We start from the raw sequence: 19,947 nt of genomic DNA, 5'->3' as shown, positions 1-19,947 counted from the left end.
GCTACTGTACTGAAAGGCAGAAGGCTGTATGCCATATCAGTTTTAAAAACAAATTTCCACATTTCTATATGTGGGATACTGATTGAATGCCACAGTTTCGAAATGTTTGAATTATTGAAGCTCTGGTCAAACTCCCAATATTTAGCAGCACCCCTCAGTCATTGTAAGGCCATGACTGACAACATGGTCCACAATAGTGGTTCTTAAAGCTTTTTTAACTGCTAACAAACATTGTTCAATACTGAAACCACATTTTCGGTCTCAAAACATACATTTCGTTCATAACACATTGAATTAAAAAAAAACTGGGAGCATTACATAATCTTTTACAGTTTTTGCTAACAAGCATTGTTCGGTACTGAAGACAGTTTCAAAACTGTTCACACACTGAACCTGTAATTATCTGATATGCACCCTGAACCCTTCCACCAACCATCCTAACTCCTCTTCTTCGTCTTGGCTGTTGACCCTGATTGTTTTCTGGGTGTTAATCCACCGTCAATTTGTGTTGTCCTTAATCTATATATGCTTTCCATTTGAAGGTTCATGAAATGTACCTTCTGAGCTATTTTATAGAACTGTTTTACACATTTTTCGAAACGGTCTTAATATTCTCTGAACTGTAAGTGTCTGCAAATGTTTGCTGGAACTTCAAAACTTCAGTTGCTCACCCAAAACACTTACATGCTTCAGACCTAGTTATCTTGTCAGTAATTTGGCTAAGGCCACAAAAATATAAAGTATTATTGCCATCTTGTGAGCCGCATTGGTCAAAATGTTTTGTTGCTTTTTCATAGTCAACAATGGACATTAAGGTTTTATAAAAATAGATATTTAGACAGATATTTGTTGAGAATAGGTAACAGTACATGTATAAATACAAATGTTAATATACTTATTTTTCTAATACATTTATATTTGTACAAATGTATTACATCTAAAATGTAATTTTGCTTGTCCAATTACTGTACATTTCATGTTACCACAAATACACAAAAATAGTTAATTTGCCAATTTAGCAGACATTAAAAACAACCTTTCATAATACAAGACAAAGGATTGAGAAGTTGTGAAGAGTTTATCAACCATTGTACTTGCTGTTTGCACATGTGCCAAAGCATTTAAAATTTGCTCAAATCAATATGAAATTCCAATCTGATGTGAACAAGAAGCTAATTGTTCAGAGATCTGCACTTATTGTTTTGAAAAAATAAATAAAAAAAATTCAATAATTGAGCCAAAGCTATTGAGACAAACTGTATAGTTGTAAAAGTCAAGATTCACTTGCACTATTAATGGCAAATTCTAATAGAAAACGTGTAGAATATGAATATGGTTAGCAGTTTATGACAACTAGATCAACCAATGTGCATTTAATGACTTGGAAGATAAACTAATGACGATGTTTTGAGGGGTAAGTCTATGGCAGAGAACTGTATAATACATTTTGTGCAACATGATATTAGCAACTGATAAATGTAGGAAACCGCAGACAAATGTCCAAAATCATTTGCATGAATGTACCAAAGCAATAACTGCTTTTATATCGTGCACAAGTGATTAGATAAGGTGGAGGTTGAGCAAGTAGTTTTGAAAACTTCATTTCTGATCTAAAAAAAAAAAAAAAAAGCACAAAAGCGACTGAGAAAAACTGCAAAATATAATTTATTCCTGTTATGGCAAATTTGACTCTTCAGCAGCTGATACTCAAGTCTTTAGTCAAATTTATCGTTCAAAAATCATTCTAATATGCTGATTTGGTGCTCAAGGCTTTGTCCACAGTAATATTTTAATTTGAAAATGCATGGTTCTCTCCGGATTAATGTAGGCGTAGCCCAAGAAACATTTACTATTATCAATGTTGAAAACAGTTGTGCTACTCAAATGTTTTTATAAAAAAAAAAAAAAATTTTTTTTACTGCTTCTTTGAATTAGATATTTCAAAAGAACAGTATTTATTTTAAATTGAACTAATAATATGCACTTGTATTATATTAAATTATATATCATATATAGTTCCACTTGCTTTTGTTGCCTGAATGAGATTCCATCAGATTTTAGTGACAACTGAAGAAAAGGATAACAAGAAATGCATTTGAAAAAGAGAGAGAATGAATCTTTAATCTTGCAAGAGAGTGTAAATCCCCTATACGTCTCTTTCCAACAGGAACATCCAGTTAGCTGTTTAAAATTCCACTCAGCACTAAATGAGGTATTTAAAACTTTGAGATTGGCAGGAGACAGGGATTATTCCCTTGTGATTGGCTCCTCTTTGCGGCTATTGCACTGAAACTCCTTGATCATTTCACAGGAAATGACTTTGAGAGAATAGAGACACCATTCAGGCGGCAAGTGTCTTAGGTTCAGGAGTTAAAGTAGTTACGTGAGTCTGCGATACAAACCAGCACTAACACTCTAGTAATTTAATTGTACAATCAATCACTTTTAAAGCCGATTAACTGACTTGTTCTAGTAAGTAGTAACTAGTTAAAGTAAAAAACAAATAATCCTCTAAACAGTATGTGGTATGTACAGTAATATTATGCTGGGAAAATGTTTAAAGTTTTTTAAAGACATTAATATATTTAGCAAGGTTGGATTAATCGGCTGATTCAAAGTGACCGTAAAATGTATGATACAAAAGATTTCCATTTATTTTGCCCATGTTTCATTTGTAATTTGTATCAGTCTATATAAAAATTCTACTTTTGATACATTAATATAAACTACAATAAAATGCATGTGCTAGTTCATTGCTCTAACACACATTTACTTAATATACAGGCTTACCTTAATGCCAACGTAGTCGACTGGAATGATTGGGTTTTCTAGGGAGGGCAGACGCGACTCGTCCAGGGGTTCTCCCACCATGACCCTGGTAGCCACGTCGATGAAGTCCACACCGATAGTTTTAGAGACGAAGGGGAACGATCGAGATGCGCGCAGGTTACATTCGATCACCTGAGACAGAAACAAACAGTCCTGAGGAACCAACCAATTACACACAAAGCTGAATAAAAACTCAACAGCTTATCATGATTCATTTCTTTCTTACTATGACCCAGTGTTTTAGAGGAAAGCATAATTTGCAGAGTAAATAAAGAATAATGGAAAGTACATCTAATGATAATTTTGGATAAAAATGTTTCTAAATGTTGTCGATTTACTGGCCATGAAATTTCTCTCTTTTAAAGTCACCAAAAACTTACCATTACATCGTTTCCCTTCACCAAAAATTGAGTGTTAAACGGCCCTGAAATCTCAAACGCCTTAGCAATTTTCTGTGTAGCAGTAAAAAAATAAATAAAAATATATAAATAAAAACTACTAATTACTCTAGTCTTTACAATAAAAAAACATAATCACAGTAAAAATATATAAAATCAAAAAAAATCTTTTACAGAAAGTTTAAATCAACTCATAAACCAAGTCTTTGACAAAAGACACGCATTGATGGACTGCTAGCCCTCTTACTTTGCTGGGAATAAACCTGTTTCAATCACATCACATCTATTTTTTGACAGTCAGCTTTGATCTTGGGCTCATCTTTGAAAATACAAAATCAAGACCATACTGAAAGAAACTTTAGATGACTTTAAAATGACACCAGCATATATATGTTTTGTGTAGCCAGATTAGATTTTTCCTGCACAAACTGGATGTCACAGTAACAATACATTTTGTTTTTATGTTTCAGCATTATGTTCTTGAAAAGGAAATAATCAGCAAAATCAAAAATTGGAAAAAAATGTTTTTAAGGAAACATTACGCAAAAACTATACAACAAATGGAAAAAGATGTGATGGAGAAGCAAAAAAATAAAAAAAAATGATGTCTGTCTGGAAAAGGTGCACACCAGCTTCAAACAGCAAGCTTTGTTAAATAAAAATGAGGTTGAGACCTTCTCTAGAGCTCCCTGACTGATGGTCTGGGTGGGCAGCATGAGAGTGGCGTCTCCTGAGTGCACTCCTGCATCCTCCACATGCTCTGTGACAGCATGAGCCAGAACCTGTAAGCACAACCATACTTAAAACAGCTATTTAGCTATCATTTATTTCAGCTCATTCAGTGTGTTTGATTGCACACACACGGTTTCCCAAGCTTCAACTCATTGCAATGGTTGCAACTTGATACTAGCCAATGCATACTGTTATTCCTAAACAAAATAGCAATTTAAAATAAGACTAGCAACAACCTGTACCTTGAACTCCCAGTCACTTAAGCACTGTAGCTCTTAAATTCTAGAGAGTTTAGTTCACGTCTAAAATGGACCATTTACTTGTTCCTGTTAGCCAACATCAATTTCATGGGGTAAGGCTCATGTAATATGTTTTATGCAGAAAAGATGTGATTTAATAACTGATCACACACTGGAACTGAAAAAGCTTCAATTTAGGTGCGAGCAGTCAAATTGTTTGTTTAGCCAGAGGGATAGTTTAACAGCAAATGTCAATTCTCTCATCATTTATTCACCTTGACTTAACCACTGACAGTCGCCATTGACTTCCAAAGTATTTCTTTCATGGCTAACATTAAGTGTTTGATGTTTTTCTGAGTCTTTATTTTTATATTCAAACAACATCACTTTAAGTAAATGATAACAGTTTTCATCACATTTCATCTTAAGATAAAGTTCACACTATTAATGTGACGTTTGCCTCAAACTCCTAATTACTGCAAATGTATAGTAGGATTAAAGCAACAATTTATCCAAAAATTAAGATTCTTTCACAAAAGAAGCTATTAAGAAGAATGCTGGTAATCACTTCTATAGTAAAGAAAGAAATGTAATTATATATTTATATAATTTACATATCTATTTTTACATTCAACAAAGAAACTCAGATACAAATTTAGAACAACATGACGGTGAATAAATGACAATTTTGGTTGTCATTTTTGGTTGAATATCCCTTTAAGAGATGTAGAATATGGCTATTAATAATAGTAATAATAATAATAATATATGCTTTATAAGTACTAATAACAAAAAGAGAATGAGTTTACTTAAATGCATTTTTTTATAGTAAAGAAGACAGAGCCATCTTTTATTCTTGAAGGTATTTTGGGTCGTCTTATTTTTGTGTGTGGGATAGCATAATGTTCTCAAAAGTCTTATACAACAAACTGTATCCTCTACACAATCAAAACAATGCAACATGGATCTTTGCCTTGGGACAGTTTCAATCAAAATCTAGTGTTGCATATTCAACGTTAAGTTTTCCATTTAGTGCCTGATATGGTTATTTTACTCCTCCTACTCCTTTTCTGTTGTAAAATGATTCTAGCATCTCTCACCTTGCCCATTCTAGCCACTGCATCTACCTCCACTTCTCTGGCACCGCGAACGAATTTAGTGATGACCACAGGATGATCCTGTTCCCAAGAAAATGCTGTAAATAACACTGAATCAGCTTTTCAATACAGCATTTTTTAGCAACAAAGGGCCTTTCAAGGCTATAGCTGTACATTAACAAGGACAAATTGTTTGTGCAGAGATCCCCAGAACTGTTTACCATCTCTTACAGCTACACCAACCTGAGCCTCATGCAGCACAGGATCATTCTGTTGCTCAAGTGTATATAGACATAATGCTTTGCAGAACTAAACCCATTGATCTCTATTAGCCAATTGACTGACATACACTAAAATATAAATTTGTGGGAAGAAAATATTTGACTGTTACTGTTTCACTGTGTTTTTGAACAAATAAATGCAGCATGAGTGAGCAAGCTTTTCACAAACTTTTGAACAGTAGCATAGTGTATGGAGAGACAGAAAAATAGTAAATACACTTATGCCGACCTGATGAAAGATGAACTAAGGCTAACTGAGTGCTTGAGAACATTGTGTGTTCTGTTGGAGTTCTGTGATTTTTAGTCCACAACAGTTTACATAGACGCCAAAGTCAAAAAAAATAATGAACTACAGTACTAGATGAATTATCAGCAGCTTGCTAAAATGCATTCAACCAGTGAGGAGGCATTTAACTTTATTAACAACCTGCTATCCTTTACATTCCATATATGAAGTTAATAGTCATTCTTTGGCAGAGGTTCATCTTGATTTGGTTTAGAAACGAACATTGATTTTATGAAAATACTGCGGTGCGCTGCAATACTTCAGTAGTTCTCCATATCCTGTAGCTACAAGTCTGAATAATTTACAAGCTCAACAATATAAAAACTAATTAAATTCATTTTTGCTAGTAATGTTAATTAAAAAAAAATTATGGTGAAAAAAATATTCAATATCTTTCCTTATGTACTCAAGAACGGCTCAATGATGGTGACAGCTATGGTAAAGCGGTTTTGCTGGACTCAGGAAAACTATTGCACTCTTAAGTGAAAAACTGTAAGGGGCAGCAGGAACAGGAGATGAAAATCAATACTGGCCCTGAGGTACAGAAAATCTGGAGCTGTTGGAAATGTGCTCGGTCTGTTTTTAAAAAATAAAAGCTCTTTAGGGCATATTTTCCTAAAGGGTGTGTAAAGATAGGATGGAATGTAATTTCAAGAACATCATTCATTTGTGATAATGGCTAAAAAGCCTGCATGTTACATAATTCATGACTGAGCTGTTGCATGATTCATGTGGCAAAAACCAAACACGCTTCACTTTAAGTTATGCTGCAACCGGGCCAAATGGTTAAATGTGCAGATCTCACCTGTGACACCTGCGTGGCTTCCTCCAGGAAACGCTTCATCTCATCTTCACCGTATGCCACATTCATGGCTGAGCCACTGAAAACAGAAAGATTCTCATCATTCATCATCTCTGACATTTAAATGAGCCCATCAGGAGACAAAAGCATGACTCAAACCTAACAGACGGGAAGTTATGTAGAGTTGTGTAAATGAAAAAAGGAAGAGAGAAAAAGCAAACTAGAGAAATATATTTGGGTCAGCTTTTCCTTGAGGCGAACAGAACTGAATGCGTTTCATATAGAGAGAAAAAAAAAACACTGATTTTGTTGGTGATTTTAATGACATCAGCCCTACAGCTAACATTTGTGGTGTAGCCAGATGTTTAACAGCTGCAGAATGGAAACCTCACCTTAAATGACTATCAACATAAATTATCCTTATAGGTGGATATGGCCACAATTTTGGGTTGTGTGTGTGACACTTTTATTAAGCCAAAAAGTTCATTTTAAACTCTGGTTGCATCCCTTTACACTATTTAACTGACACTCAGCAATATGTTTCACTAACACATCAAAATACAGTGAACACAGAGAGACAAGTGGGAAATATACTGAGACAGCCCTAAGCTCTCTTCAGTATGAACCCTTCCACGGTCCAGATGAACTGGCAGTGTTTCTGTCAGGTTTTGTGTCAGAGCTGCAGTCCCTGAGAGTCTGAGCCTCGGGCACGGGTTTAGGCAATATAGCGATGCCAAACCACAGCTGGCACCAAACACCCACAGAAACACAGAGCAGGACTCCAAACACAGGTCTCAACTGAGCAGCTAAGTGGTGATTGAGTCACAACGGGGCAGTAAATATTCAAACGAATGAAAGTAGTAAAAAAAAAAAAAAAAAAAAAAGGTTGGTTTTGGCAGCTAGATTTTCTTGAAAACTAAAAGCAAATCACCGTCTCTGCATGAGACTATTGTATGTAGGCTGTGATTTATACCATAAAAAAGGTAAAAGATTTTGCTAGTGATAAATGTGCTAAAGCACTCTGCCTTCATTTAGGTTTAGTTTTATATGTAATCAGTCTGGTTACAAGATTGAAATTTGTTTCACCTTCCACTGATATTCATTATTTTCACACTTGGCACAATATGAGTGTGCATTTTGACTGCTGCAAGTTCTCAAAGAGAAAACATCTAACGAGAACAAATAGAAAAGTGCTCCACTGAAAGAAAGTGCTTTTATGATTGAGATGTGTATTGGGTAATGGTTAAAAGCAGATTTTTTTTTTAGCTATTTCTGTGTGCCCTCTTGCTGCGCGGAGGTACGCCTGGTTTAAAAGGAACCTAATTTTCTCATCGCGGCACTCAAAATAGATGCCTACTGTCTGATTATGTGCAAATTAGCTGTTCAAGTCCTGCCAGTCTGAGAGTCTTATAATGTGGGTGAATTGCATTTTACCCAAGATTTCTACAGGCCATCATTGAGAAGCCTGGAGTGACATTTCTCTTCTCTTGACAAATCAGCAATTGACTGCTTTATATTGACTGATGTGTACTTTCGTTTGATTATGGGCAGTCATGAGAACATGAGAGCTAAATGGAATCAAAAATGAAAACTTTTATGTTGTTGTTTCAAACAACTATGCTGTTTTTTTTATTAGTAGTAAAATGTGATCACGTTTGTCTTTTCAGCACACAAAAGCCAAAATACAAAAGCATCACATGGGGAGTTAATTCTGAAACCGATCTTCCGTACTGTGTTTGTGTCCTGAATTCACGTTCCTGTTGTACTCACCTCAGAACATAGGATGGCCGCAGGAGGCAAGGGTAGCCCACATTACTGGCAAAAGAAACCGCATCTTCCTGAAAAAGACAAAAAGTTAGATATCTCTTTGCAATCAGCTGAATGGCATCACCTAGTATGTGCTGCAGATGAGGTCAGACGTCTTGTGCTCTTTCCTGATTCATTTGAATCCCAAACTGTGGGCAAAGGGCTAGATAATTACAGACCGACCACATCCATTCACCTTACTTTTAATGCTTTGTGAACTTGCAACTTCACAGAGAGAAAAACTGTAAGATGAACAACCCTGTATAAGAGCAAACTGTTAGCAAGTGGAATTATCTTTTGTCAAACGTATTGTCAAAAACGCTGCTCAACTACAGCTAAAATGCACCTATTATAGCATTATATTATACAAATCTAACATTAAAATGAACTTCTATATGTCACTGTGTAGAACGTCTTGCTTGAGAGAGGGGTGGAACACAAAAACACAAAAAACAAAATGTAATCTGTACCTCACATAACTCCGGTTTCACAGACAATGCTTAAGTCTAGGACTGAAATTCATGTCTGTTCTGCTTTAATTGAAAAAACCTTATACAGACTTAACTTAAAATGTAAATGCCATTGTTTTGTATCAGTATGCACATCAGTAGTGTTTTTACATTTTTAAAAGTACTTAATTCCCAACTGATTTATGGCCTAATCATAAAGATATAAAAGTGCTGCAAGTATGACATTTTTGTAAGTCAACCCAGAAGTTAGCATCACCCCATTTCCTTCAGTAATAAGACAGTCTACCAGTTGGATAATTGGAGTTAAAATATTTTGCAAGAAACACAGGGAGGCTGTAAAACCATAGTGAATAGAATAGTTTTTTCCTGTTTGGCATGATGATGTTTAATATCTCAACAACCTCTATAGTCACAAATAGGCATTGGTTAGTAACTTAGTATAATGTTACTTTACTAAATGTTACTATTTTTAGTTATCCACAGACCTTTTATGCATTTAACCAAAACCCATTCTTAAAACCCGGTGATTTTCAGAAAATACTTTGATATTTTGCTAAACTAATTTTTTGTACTACTCTTTCTCCAATAAAATTCAATTGTAAGAACAATGGGACAGTGGAACCAGACAATCAAATATACAAACTTGTTTCTGGCTTTTATGATTCGTTCTCACAGCACTTGTTGTAAATCTTTAAAAGATTTGGAATACATTGCAGGTTTGGAATGACACAGCAATGACTAAACGCTAACTGAATTTTAATTGTTTTGGTAAGCCATCTCTTTAACAAAGAGGGAAATGCTCGGTGACACAAGAAAGCAACCAAATCCTCTCTCCTCACCTTTCCTAAGCATTGGCCTTCTAGCCAGAAACAGCACAGGGAGCAAAACCACAGAATCCCAAAAGATTCTGCTGATCTCTATTGCCTTGCTGGCTTGTTTCAACAACAGGGAGACCATTAAAATGCTGGATGTACCCTCAGCAGCAAGAAGGAGACCAGCGGAGGGTGAGTGGGCAGCGCCGTGGGGCAGAATGCCCTCTTTCTCCCCCCTTCATCACACCGGCTTCAGCTCTTCGCTTCCATGGCCTGCGGCAAAAAGGCTGGATGTAGCTAACGGACGAGCGAGCATGCTTCCAGTCAACATGTTTCAGCACTTCTAATGTTTGCTGTTTGAAAGCACTCTGACACCTCTGGAGTATTGGGGTGAATGCAGCATTTGTAAAAGTGAAAAGTCTGGAAATGCAACTATATTGGAAGAACGTCTGCATGGCCACGCGAGTGGGCAATTTCTTAAAAGCCTAGAATGAATGGAGCAATAAATGATTAATTAAACAAGAAAATCCATAAGTCAAGCGGGTGGTGTTCACGATTACTGCAAAATCACATCTATATTACTCAACTGACCCAAATCAACAAACTCCAGCAAATCCTGTCCCTTTTATCCTTGAACATGATGTGAATCATCAAGATACTGAAGTACAGAATAATTATTTAGTAGTTCAATTAGAGGCATTTAAAATTAAGAACAAGTAACAACACCCCTTTCATCTCTCCTGAAATAAACCACAGATGAAGTGTGTTTGAAGTGAAACTGGCCTTACCAGTGAGCTGAGAGCCCTCCACGGGGCCTGGCCTACACCCAGATCATCCAGTATAGAGGAGAATACAGATCTCTCTTCCGCACGATCGATCTGAAGAGGACTGGTTCCCAGAATCTTCACCCCGTTCAGGTGCAGGGGCATGGCCAGGTTATTGGGGATCTGTCCACCCACAGATACTATACAGCCGGTGCAGCCCTGTGAAGGAATGGAAATCTCTGAAGTCTTAGTCTTGCATGAAACACTTCCGACTATCCACATAAATCCTGATCCACAATGTATTTTGGACAAAAACAGCCCACATACAGTACATGGAAAGAAAACTAGAATTTAAAGTGAACATTAAAGAGGCACAAATAGGAAGAAGAAAAAAACAAATAAAAAGGTTTTTGTGAGAAACATGTATAGACCTTGATTACAGAAATATGTATAGTTTTTTTAAAAGATGTCAACTTATGCACGCCAAGTTTGCATTTCTTTGATCGCAAATGCAGTAAAAACAATTGTGATGTTTTTGATGCAATTTTTATAGAATTTTATATCTATATGCATATTATATGTGTATATGCAAATATTACATCTATTAGATTTCTCATAAATACACATGACAGCCTTACAAATATTTAATACATTATATTCTTAATATTTAATATTTTTTTAAGTTTGAACCTATACTGTATACCTTATTATTACCAGTAATTCATAATCCATAAACTCTCAGGCATCAGCGATTGTCTCTATTTTGGGTAAGTCCTTTAAGCCTGCGTTGACAAAATGCAGGGAGCTTGACATTTCATGACAAAAATTTGTCTAATGTATCTGATGCTTAAACATTTCTAATAATTTTTGCAATTAACAACAGCTGTGCAGCTTAATTTTTCCAGGATTATTTGATTTGGTAATTAATTTGAAATTGTCATTTTTATTGCAACAATGCAAGTGTTTTTACTTTCATTTTAAAGCAGTTTAATGCATCTTCACCAAATTAAAAATTTACAAAAAGTAGCGTAGTTACTTTTTACTTGGTGCAAATGACACCACAAAGGAAATTCATGCACCAGTGAAAATGACTACAAATAATGAACAGTTTTTACTGCCTAATTGTTGCACTTAAAAATATCTTCAAATTTCAGCTTTTATTGTGCACACAGCAAATGCACATCTTGTCCTGTTTTACAAACCAGAGTCTAAATTGTTGTAATCTACACAGTGACAAAATTACTTTCAATAGGCATTCGTAGAATATTCCTATAAAACCCAATTATTCCTTTCAGTAAACATCTACCAAATGACAAGTGCTTTTTGTAATTACAGTTTCAACTCTACAATTTAACATATGACTGATTGTATCCGTTCATGACCAAAGACTACAAATAGTGCTACTTATGAATTCAATAAATATCTTCATCCTCTAATATGACAGAAAATTTGTTTTAAGCAAAGAAGGTTTTAATCAGAGTGCCGTTTTGACAGAAGTTACTATAATCATTTCTCATTCATTGCATGAATTTTCTTTTACACTCTTTATAGGCATTGCTCAATCTAGACTCCCATTCACTGGGGTTTCTTTCTCTGTTTCAGGAATGAGCTGTGGTCCCAGGAGCTGACTCTGGAACATGACACGGCATTATTTTACGCTCTGAGAGCTGTTATATACCTTCTGATCCCATTAATCACATTCCGATGGCAACCACATGCATTCATACACTGTTCCCTCCAGGTTTATCAGAGCAAGCTAACGTGATGGTAATAAACCGCTACACAGCACCTGGGAATTTATTACAACCTCTGAGCATAACAACAAACACTTGATCAACCCATGCTTTAATCACCACTTTAACTAGCTTATAATGTGTCTGAATGGAAAAGTCAATGGCTGTTAGAGAGGTCAGGTTTTGCATCATCAGTGAAGACTTTAGTGGCTCCATCTCTATAAAGGGAATAGAAATGAGCTCACCACGCACTTAGAGGCATTTCCTGCTTGCTCTCTGGAGATAATGACATCTAGATCTCTAAAGAAAACATTCTCACAATATAAATTTGAATCTTTTCAAGTAAAGGTATATGATTCTGTAGCAGTGTGATTTCAACTTTATTTTAACAATTTCTTTAATTGTCAAAATCCCGGAAAAGAACTGCTCTTCACATAATGCTGAAGAATGACCATTCACAGAAGTTTGTGTTACCGTGGAAACAGAAACTGCAGCAAAATAGCTCGGCAGCAACTGCTCATTCCCAGAAAACTTTTCAGATGTATTCAGCATGTATCACATAAAATATCACAAATAATCTCAAAATCTCATCTATGTTGACTACACACCTACAGCACTGTATTTCATATTAAAAAGTTATTACATATCACGTTGTTCTTTATTATCACGCAGTCCTAAATATGAAAGCATTCACAGTACGTACTATCGTATTTTTGAATCTGATGTAAAATACCAGCATTTACAGCAGCAATAATACACTATTATGAACATAGCATATTTTTTCTGCTTTTCAAAAACATTTACTACTTGGAGTCAAATGCTATAGAGTTGTGATTCCTTTAAAAATGCCTATAGAGGGAAAAGAAAACTATTTCAAGATGAACATCACTTTTGCAAAATGTGATGAGATTTTAAAATACCAGTCCAGGCATTAAAAGAATTCATATGCAGTGGAAACACATGATGTTGTTTGTAGAGCACACTGCTGCATAAACAGTCTAACGCTGGTGGCAGCAGCAGTGGAGTTAGTCCTGCTGTGATATTCATATTAAGACCAGTCGGCTCTTGTCTACAGTCACACATTGTTGAACATCAAAGAAGAAAATGAGGAATTGCTCGCATTCTACAGACTGTCTGCTTCCGGATTTATAAAAGGACACTGCTACTTTTTCCAGAGTGCAAAAAAAAAAAAAAAAAGAACACATTAACTCTTATATACTTTCAGACACAAGATAGGAACATTGTATTACGCAGGTTATTTCTTATGAGGCAGGGAACAAAATGGGAGAAAATGTATTTCCACAGCTCAAAAATGGTAGCAGGCAGCCTGAAAAGATCAGGATTTATTTTTTTGGGACGCATGTGTGGTGATCAAAAGCAGATTTAGTATAACGTCAATGCATATGCTTCATATTAGGCTTTACAATGCCTGTGCTATAATTGCAACAATATTATTTTCCCTACAGTAATGTCTAAATATATACCTACTTAATTGTCCACCAAACCAATGTTAGTGTAACTTACAAAAAAAGTTATAAAATAGTAAGTGTAAATAGTAAAAAAAAAAAAAAAAAAAAAAAAACTAATATTAAAATAAAAAAGCTAGCTAAGCTAGATAAAAATACCTATTAAAAAAACCCTAGTTAAAAATTAAATAAATAAATAAATATATATATATATATATATATATATATATATATATATATATATATATATATATTTTTTTTTTTTTTTTTTTTTTTTTTTTTTTTGGTATTTACATTGTGCTAAGTATACTACAAATACATTTACATAATTATGTGTTGGCATACTGTTTTTGTGCTTAATGCACATTGTGCAAAAGTAGTACTGAGGTAAAATTTAAGATATACTAAAATATTTTTTAATGTGCTAAAGTGGAACTACTGCAAGTGTACGTCAATTATACCTTCAATATATTGCATTTAAAGACATTTTATAGATGATGCAATCTTTATTAATAGTGATATTAAAACACATTTTAGACATAATATTAGGAAATGTGCATTGTGAAATACTGCAAACATGTTTATATCAGTCTTATGTGATAGGTCAATAAACTTGTTACTGAATTTGAAACATACATTGTACTTAGTATGAATAAATGTGGCATGATATTTTTACTAGGGTGAAATAACAGTCATTTAGTTTTTCTATTTTTATGCTTTTTCTATAGTTTTCTGATAGTGTACAATCAAAATTTAAAAAGAAAAAAACTACATCTATAGTATGCCTTTATGAAAAATTGATTTTTAAAACAACAGTGACAAACTGGGATTTGTCAAGCTGTGCAAGCTAGAATAAATGTCTTTATAAAATAGTTTTGGGTTTTTTTTTCCTCAAATGACAGCAAAAGATATTTCAAATTAATTTACTGGTGATAATAAATCGCAATACACTAACTTAGCTATGCTCAACCAATCAGATTTCAGATCAAGAACTTTCCACTTTATAATATCATCTTCAGAAATGGAACCGTATCATAATGTCCTTGTCAAATATGAAAGTGAATAATACCTCTCAGTTACTTAAAGGCACCAGGTGCACAGGCAGAACTTTGACCTCTCACCTCCTGCTGTGTGATGTCCAGGATGCGCTCCAGGGTTAACTCCTCAAAGTACAGACGGTCACACTCATCAAAGTCCGTACTGACCGTCTCTGGGTTATGGTTCACCACCACTGTACGCTTGCCCATCTGTCTAAGGGCACGAATGCTTGACACCGCACACCAGTCAAACTCCACACTGCTGCCTGTGAGGGAAGAGAGCGAAACGCTGCCCTGACCCACTCTTGCACTAATTGCTCATTAAAACTAATCAAGATAATACATGAATGGGTTGGTGAAATGAAACTCAGAAGATGATTAGGTAAAAGACTTGAACTCACCAATGTGATACGGACCACAACCCACAATCATGATACCATGATCCTTAAAATCCAAGTCATGCTCCTGTTAGAAGGACAAACCAACATTGGGTTCATTCTCACACATATGCCACAAGCTCCAATCTTCAAAATAAATTCTAAAATTTTATTTTGTGTCACAAATGCCAACTTCCACAATGCTTTTCAAATTGTACTATTAAGATTTTATTTTTAGTATTTAGTTTTTTTTAATCTCCAGTTTCCTTTTTAGAATTTTTTTCCCTTTTCAACTCACATATTTATTAAATCCACCTTGTTTATGTATTGTGCATTTAGGTACTCTAATGGTTTATGAATACTGTATATCATGCTAATAAAGCTTTCACTCACTTTCTCTTGTGTACTAACATTACCGAGAAAAATACTGTGGAAAAGTCTAGACTAAAAACTGGACAAAATTTCTGATGTTTCAACCATCGAAGGCCCTACATAAAGGTTGGACAGAGTGTTTTACCTGACCATGGTAAGTGCAATACAAATAATTGGTGGCTGCAGGGTATTCAGCAGCAAGTGTGTCAATCTGAAAGTAAGCACAAGAAACATTTATCATGAAGCAAAGGTCATAATCATTAACAGATATTTCTTGCAATTGGTTCAAACCTGTTTGACCCAAGGTCTTATGTTCTGGTTGAGCCTGAGCACCCGAGATTCTTCCTCTGAGATGTTCAGAGCCTGGCCAACCTGTCGGTCTGAGAAACCATCCATCTTGGCCTTCAGAAGTAGATTTCTCGGCACAGTGGCACTGAGGGCAGAAAATGGATTAAGAACTCATCAAGACATACAGAATGCACATTACGGAATATGAACTACATATTTCTCTGTACTGCTTGGTTACATAGCATTTTCTAAGCTGTTTTTTTTTTATTTTTATTTATTTTTCAGTAAACACATGCAAAATCATTAGAGCAAAAATGTTTTTAAGATAAATAGCAAACTGTGAACCTTTGATCATCAGAAAGCTTCAGTGTACATGGAAGGAAAGAAATATCAAAAAAGAAAAAAATCCTGGCTAAATATGCTTAATACTTATTTTTAAATCAATGCAACATTTGAACAAAGATCAAAGAGAACTGGAATCAAAACTTGTGGATTTTTCTTCCTTAACATTCATGTTTTATAAGCTCTGTATGGACATAAAACAATTCAGGTGATTAAAACTCTTTGATCTATTCCCATGTAAAGAAAAATAAAAGCTGTATAGAGCAAGTCCTCAGTATATGTACTGGTCCAGGTTTAAATCTGACCATTGTTTATTAACATTCAACTTTACATTGTTTATTAGAAAAGAGCATTAAAACCAGCAGGAGTGTGAGACTGTGAAGTGTCAGTCGCGATGGACATAGAAAACCAGTCCTCGATATCCCACGCACCAAATGTCTTCACTCCATACTGTCCTTAAAGAGGTCAGCGCTTACCTGAAAGCAGTCTACTGTTCAAAAATCTGTAACTTAAAATTTTGCAGTGATGTACTAAAACGTTTGATGGTCAGGTGCTGTTCTGTCTATTAAAGGAATAGTTCACCCAAAAATGAAAATCAGAAAGCATCCTATGTATATAACTTTCTTCTTTCAGATGAACATGTAAACTGCATTTGTTTTTATTGTAAAATCCTAATTTTCGACTTTTAATTTGTTACCGCCGCTTAGTATTACTCTATCCTCGTCCATCTATTCTCTTCCGAGCTTACAATTTTTTTGAGTTATAATTTAAAAAAATATTAATATTTAGTTACAAAAACCCATCTATCTGCTTTAGAAGACATGTGTTAACCCCCTGAAGGTGTATAGGTTAGTTTTATGATGGGTATATGATTTAAGGGCATTCAAAATATTGGCCACCATCCAATATTTTTAAAACACCAACTGTACACCTAGGACGGCTTAGGGTGAGTAAATTATGGGGTATTTTTCTTTATCGTGTGAACTATACCTTTAATATCAGTGATGAGTGTCTAAATGATAATAGTTATTCCCTCACCTGTTATACTGACCCAGGAGCTGCTCCATCATAGTAATGTGCTTCAGTTTGTGCAGGAACCATTTGTCTATGGCAGTGAGGTCATGGATTTGATCAACAGTCACACCACTGTGAAGGGCCTTGAGAAACAAAACAATGAACATAACGACTCAAATCAGCATACGATACTATAAATGGCATGAGAATAAACAGGCTTTTCTAATAAATAATTGTGATCTACAAGAAATTGTTGGGTCATTGTTAAATGAGAAATAATGGCTCTTGATTGTTGGCTGTTAGCCTGTGGTGTCCCTTGAATACAGAGCAGAGCCCAATGAGCTGTAACTGGCTGTTGCCGTAGTGCTGTGGTGGTGGGGGGAGCTTCTGGCCAATCAGGAGACAGCACTTAATAGCCTGTCTGCTTAATAGGAGGCATAACCTGCTCTGAATGAAATGATGTGCCTGGAGACTAACATCAAACTCCAGTACTACAAGCGAGACCAACCTTGAGAGTTATTGATGTCTCATGTCTTGATAGGATTTGCCCTATTATTCCTTAATAAATCTGCCAACTTGAACGTGTTCATTTGACACTCGCGTGACACTTTTTTTTGGGGGGGGAGAAAAAGCAGGCTGTTTTGTCTTTAGGCAGACAGGTCATTTTCAATGAATGCCCATAAGATCACTAAGTAAATAAACACACAAAACATTGATTTAAATGCAAACAGAAAAATGCGACCAATAAGAATCAAGTATTTCATAAAGTAATTCTTCTAAAGTGGTTTTGCTATTTTCTTCATCAGTTTAATGCATATTTATAGTACTATAAAATTGTATCATTGTAGCTAAAACAGGACACGAGATTATATTACAAATTATATAAACTACCTATCAAAAGGTTTGGGTCAATACGTTTTTTTAATTGTCCTTTTAATCTTTTATGCTCACCAAGGCTGTATGTATTTGACTAAAACAGCAAAAACAGGGATATTTTGAAATAGTTACAAAGTTACATTTTAAATTGTCATTATATACTTCAAAATGTAATTTCTTTTTTGTAATGATAAAAACTTCTACGTGATAGAATATATACACCGTCTAACCTGGAAACAAAGGGTTGGGACAGATGTAAAAACTGCTGTCTCACTGATTCATAAATCATGAGCCTGAATTAAACATGGCTGTTATATTGATTTAAACACAATCAGAATACATCATGTAGACTCTAATGCACTTCTCTTAATGCTCTGGGTCAGACACCTGGGAGAGGGAGAAGATACGAGTACTTGAAGGCAGGGAGAGCTCTCGTTGAAGGTCTCTTTGCTCTGCCCAGGCTCTTTTTAGAGGCAGATGCGGTACAAAGCCGTCCACTGAGGGGTGGCACATACGCAAAGCCTTCTGTATGCTCTCCTCAAAGGTTCGGCCAACTGCCATGACCTGTGAGGGGAGGAAAACAAAAGGAAGGAGACAGAAGTCTTTCTATTTCCGTAAATCAACAGCACCGAATTAACTGTGACACTGACTTAAAATTGGCAGTGAAGAATCAAAATCATAATTTGGTCCTGGATTAGTTTTAATCTGTGTTAGAAAGAAGCAGTATTCAGTCGTCATGGCAACTCGCACCTCTCCAACACTCTTCATGGCACTGCCGATCTCCCGAGACATCCCGTGGAAACGGTCCAGATCCCAGCGAGGTATTTTGGTGACAATATAATCCAAACTGGGCTCAAAACAGGCCGTGGTCTGCTCTGACACTGCATTCTTTATGTCCGGCAATGGGATGCCAAGTGCTAGTTTAGCAGCTACAAATGCTAGCGGATACCTAGTGAGAAACAGTCAGAAATTAGCCATGTTATGATGAATTAAACTGTTATTGAATTGTTTTACTGAATTAAAAAAAAAAAAAAAAAAAAAAAAACCCCTCACGTGTCCCCTCCTGACTTTTATATTATCCATTTATAATCTCTATTCTCTTATATCAACCATTTAGCTAATTTGTGACTTGTATTTTTCCTAAATAGTTTAATAAACATCTAAGAAAGTGGAAAAATTATAAACTTAGCACTTAAATGAATCGTCTTATATAGAATTTCTTCAATTTTCCTCTTTAGATTTAGAAAAGACTAATAAATTGCCCTTAGCACAGTTTAAAGAACAACGCTTTCCAAAAAGCCCTCCATAATTTTCAGAGAAAAAAAATTGCCCCACAAGGTATTAAAACTATTTTTGCCTTTTCACACTGATCTTTTTATAAGACAACAAAATCTGTTCTGTTTATTCCACACAATGTGTTTGTCTTCTTCCAGAGCGTGTGGCATCAATTCTTTCAAAGGATATGGATTCATTTCACACTGAACAGACAGAGTGGTGGGTGGGTGTTTTTTAGAGTCTGGCTCTGAACATACACAGAACTTTGGCTGCAGTCAGTTCTCAATATTTTTGTGACGAAAAACGCAAAACCACCGACAGTGTGAAACTGACACCTTTAGCTGATCAAAGAGAAACGTCTGTTTTGCAGGTAAAACTCTAACCGAGCCAAAGAATTTACTCAAGCTGTACCAAACAGTGGTAAATGAACTCCAAAATAATGCTGTGAGATTCCTAAAGACTTAACTAAGCACCCATAATGCTTGCATGCCTGCTGTATACACAATGCTTAAAAAAATACTGACATACTATGAGCTCACCCTGTGGCTTTGGAAGCCAGTGCTGAGCTTCTGGAGAGGCGAGCGTTCACCTCAATGATACAGTACTCCAGAGAGGACGGATGCAGGGCATACTGGATGTTGCACTCTCCCA

The 19,947-nt window shown here is 35.4% G+C and overlaps 1 protein-coding gene across 1 annotated transcript in view; it reads right to left on the bottom strand.

The window, feature by feature from the left end:
• The window catches only part of cps1 (carbamoyl-phosphate synthase 1, mitochondrial), a 34,861-nt gene that overhangs the window by 7,148 nt on the left and 7,766 nt on the right, over positions 1-19,947 (bottom strand). Inside the window, 15 exon segments of the mRNA XM_043248997.1 lie at positions 2,791-2,961; positions 3,210-3,294; positions 3,897-4,009; positions 5,299-5,376; positions 6,668-6,743; positions 8,435-8,502; positions 10,541-10,735; positions 14,837-15,018; positions 15,154-15,217; positions 15,647-15,712; positions 15,793-15,934; positions 17,170-17,288; positions 18,409-18,585; positions 18,772-18,970; positions 19,836-19,947. The exon segment at positions 19,836-19,947 is cut by the window's right edge and continues 99 nt beyond it. Of these exon segments, the coding sequence (XP_043104932.1) occupies positions 2,791-2,961; positions 3,210-3,294; positions 3,897-4,009; positions 5,299-5,376; positions 6,668-6,743; positions 8,435-8,502; positions 10,541-10,735; positions 14,837-15,018; positions 15,154-15,217; positions 15,647-15,712; positions 15,793-15,934; positions 17,170-17,288; positions 18,409-18,585; positions 18,772-18,970; positions 19,836-19,947 (1,847 nt within the window).

The sequence above is a fragment of the Puntigrus tetrazona genome, chromosome 9 (genome assembly GCF_018831695.1).
Source record: "Puntigrus tetrazona isolate hp1 chromosome 9, ASM1883169v1, whole genome shotgun sequence".
Taxonomy (NCBI): Eukaryota; Metazoa; Chordata; class Actinopteri; order Cypriniformes; family Cyprinidae; genus Puntigrus; species Puntigrus tetrazona.
This window is presented reverse-complemented; position numbering and strand designations above follow the sequence as displayed.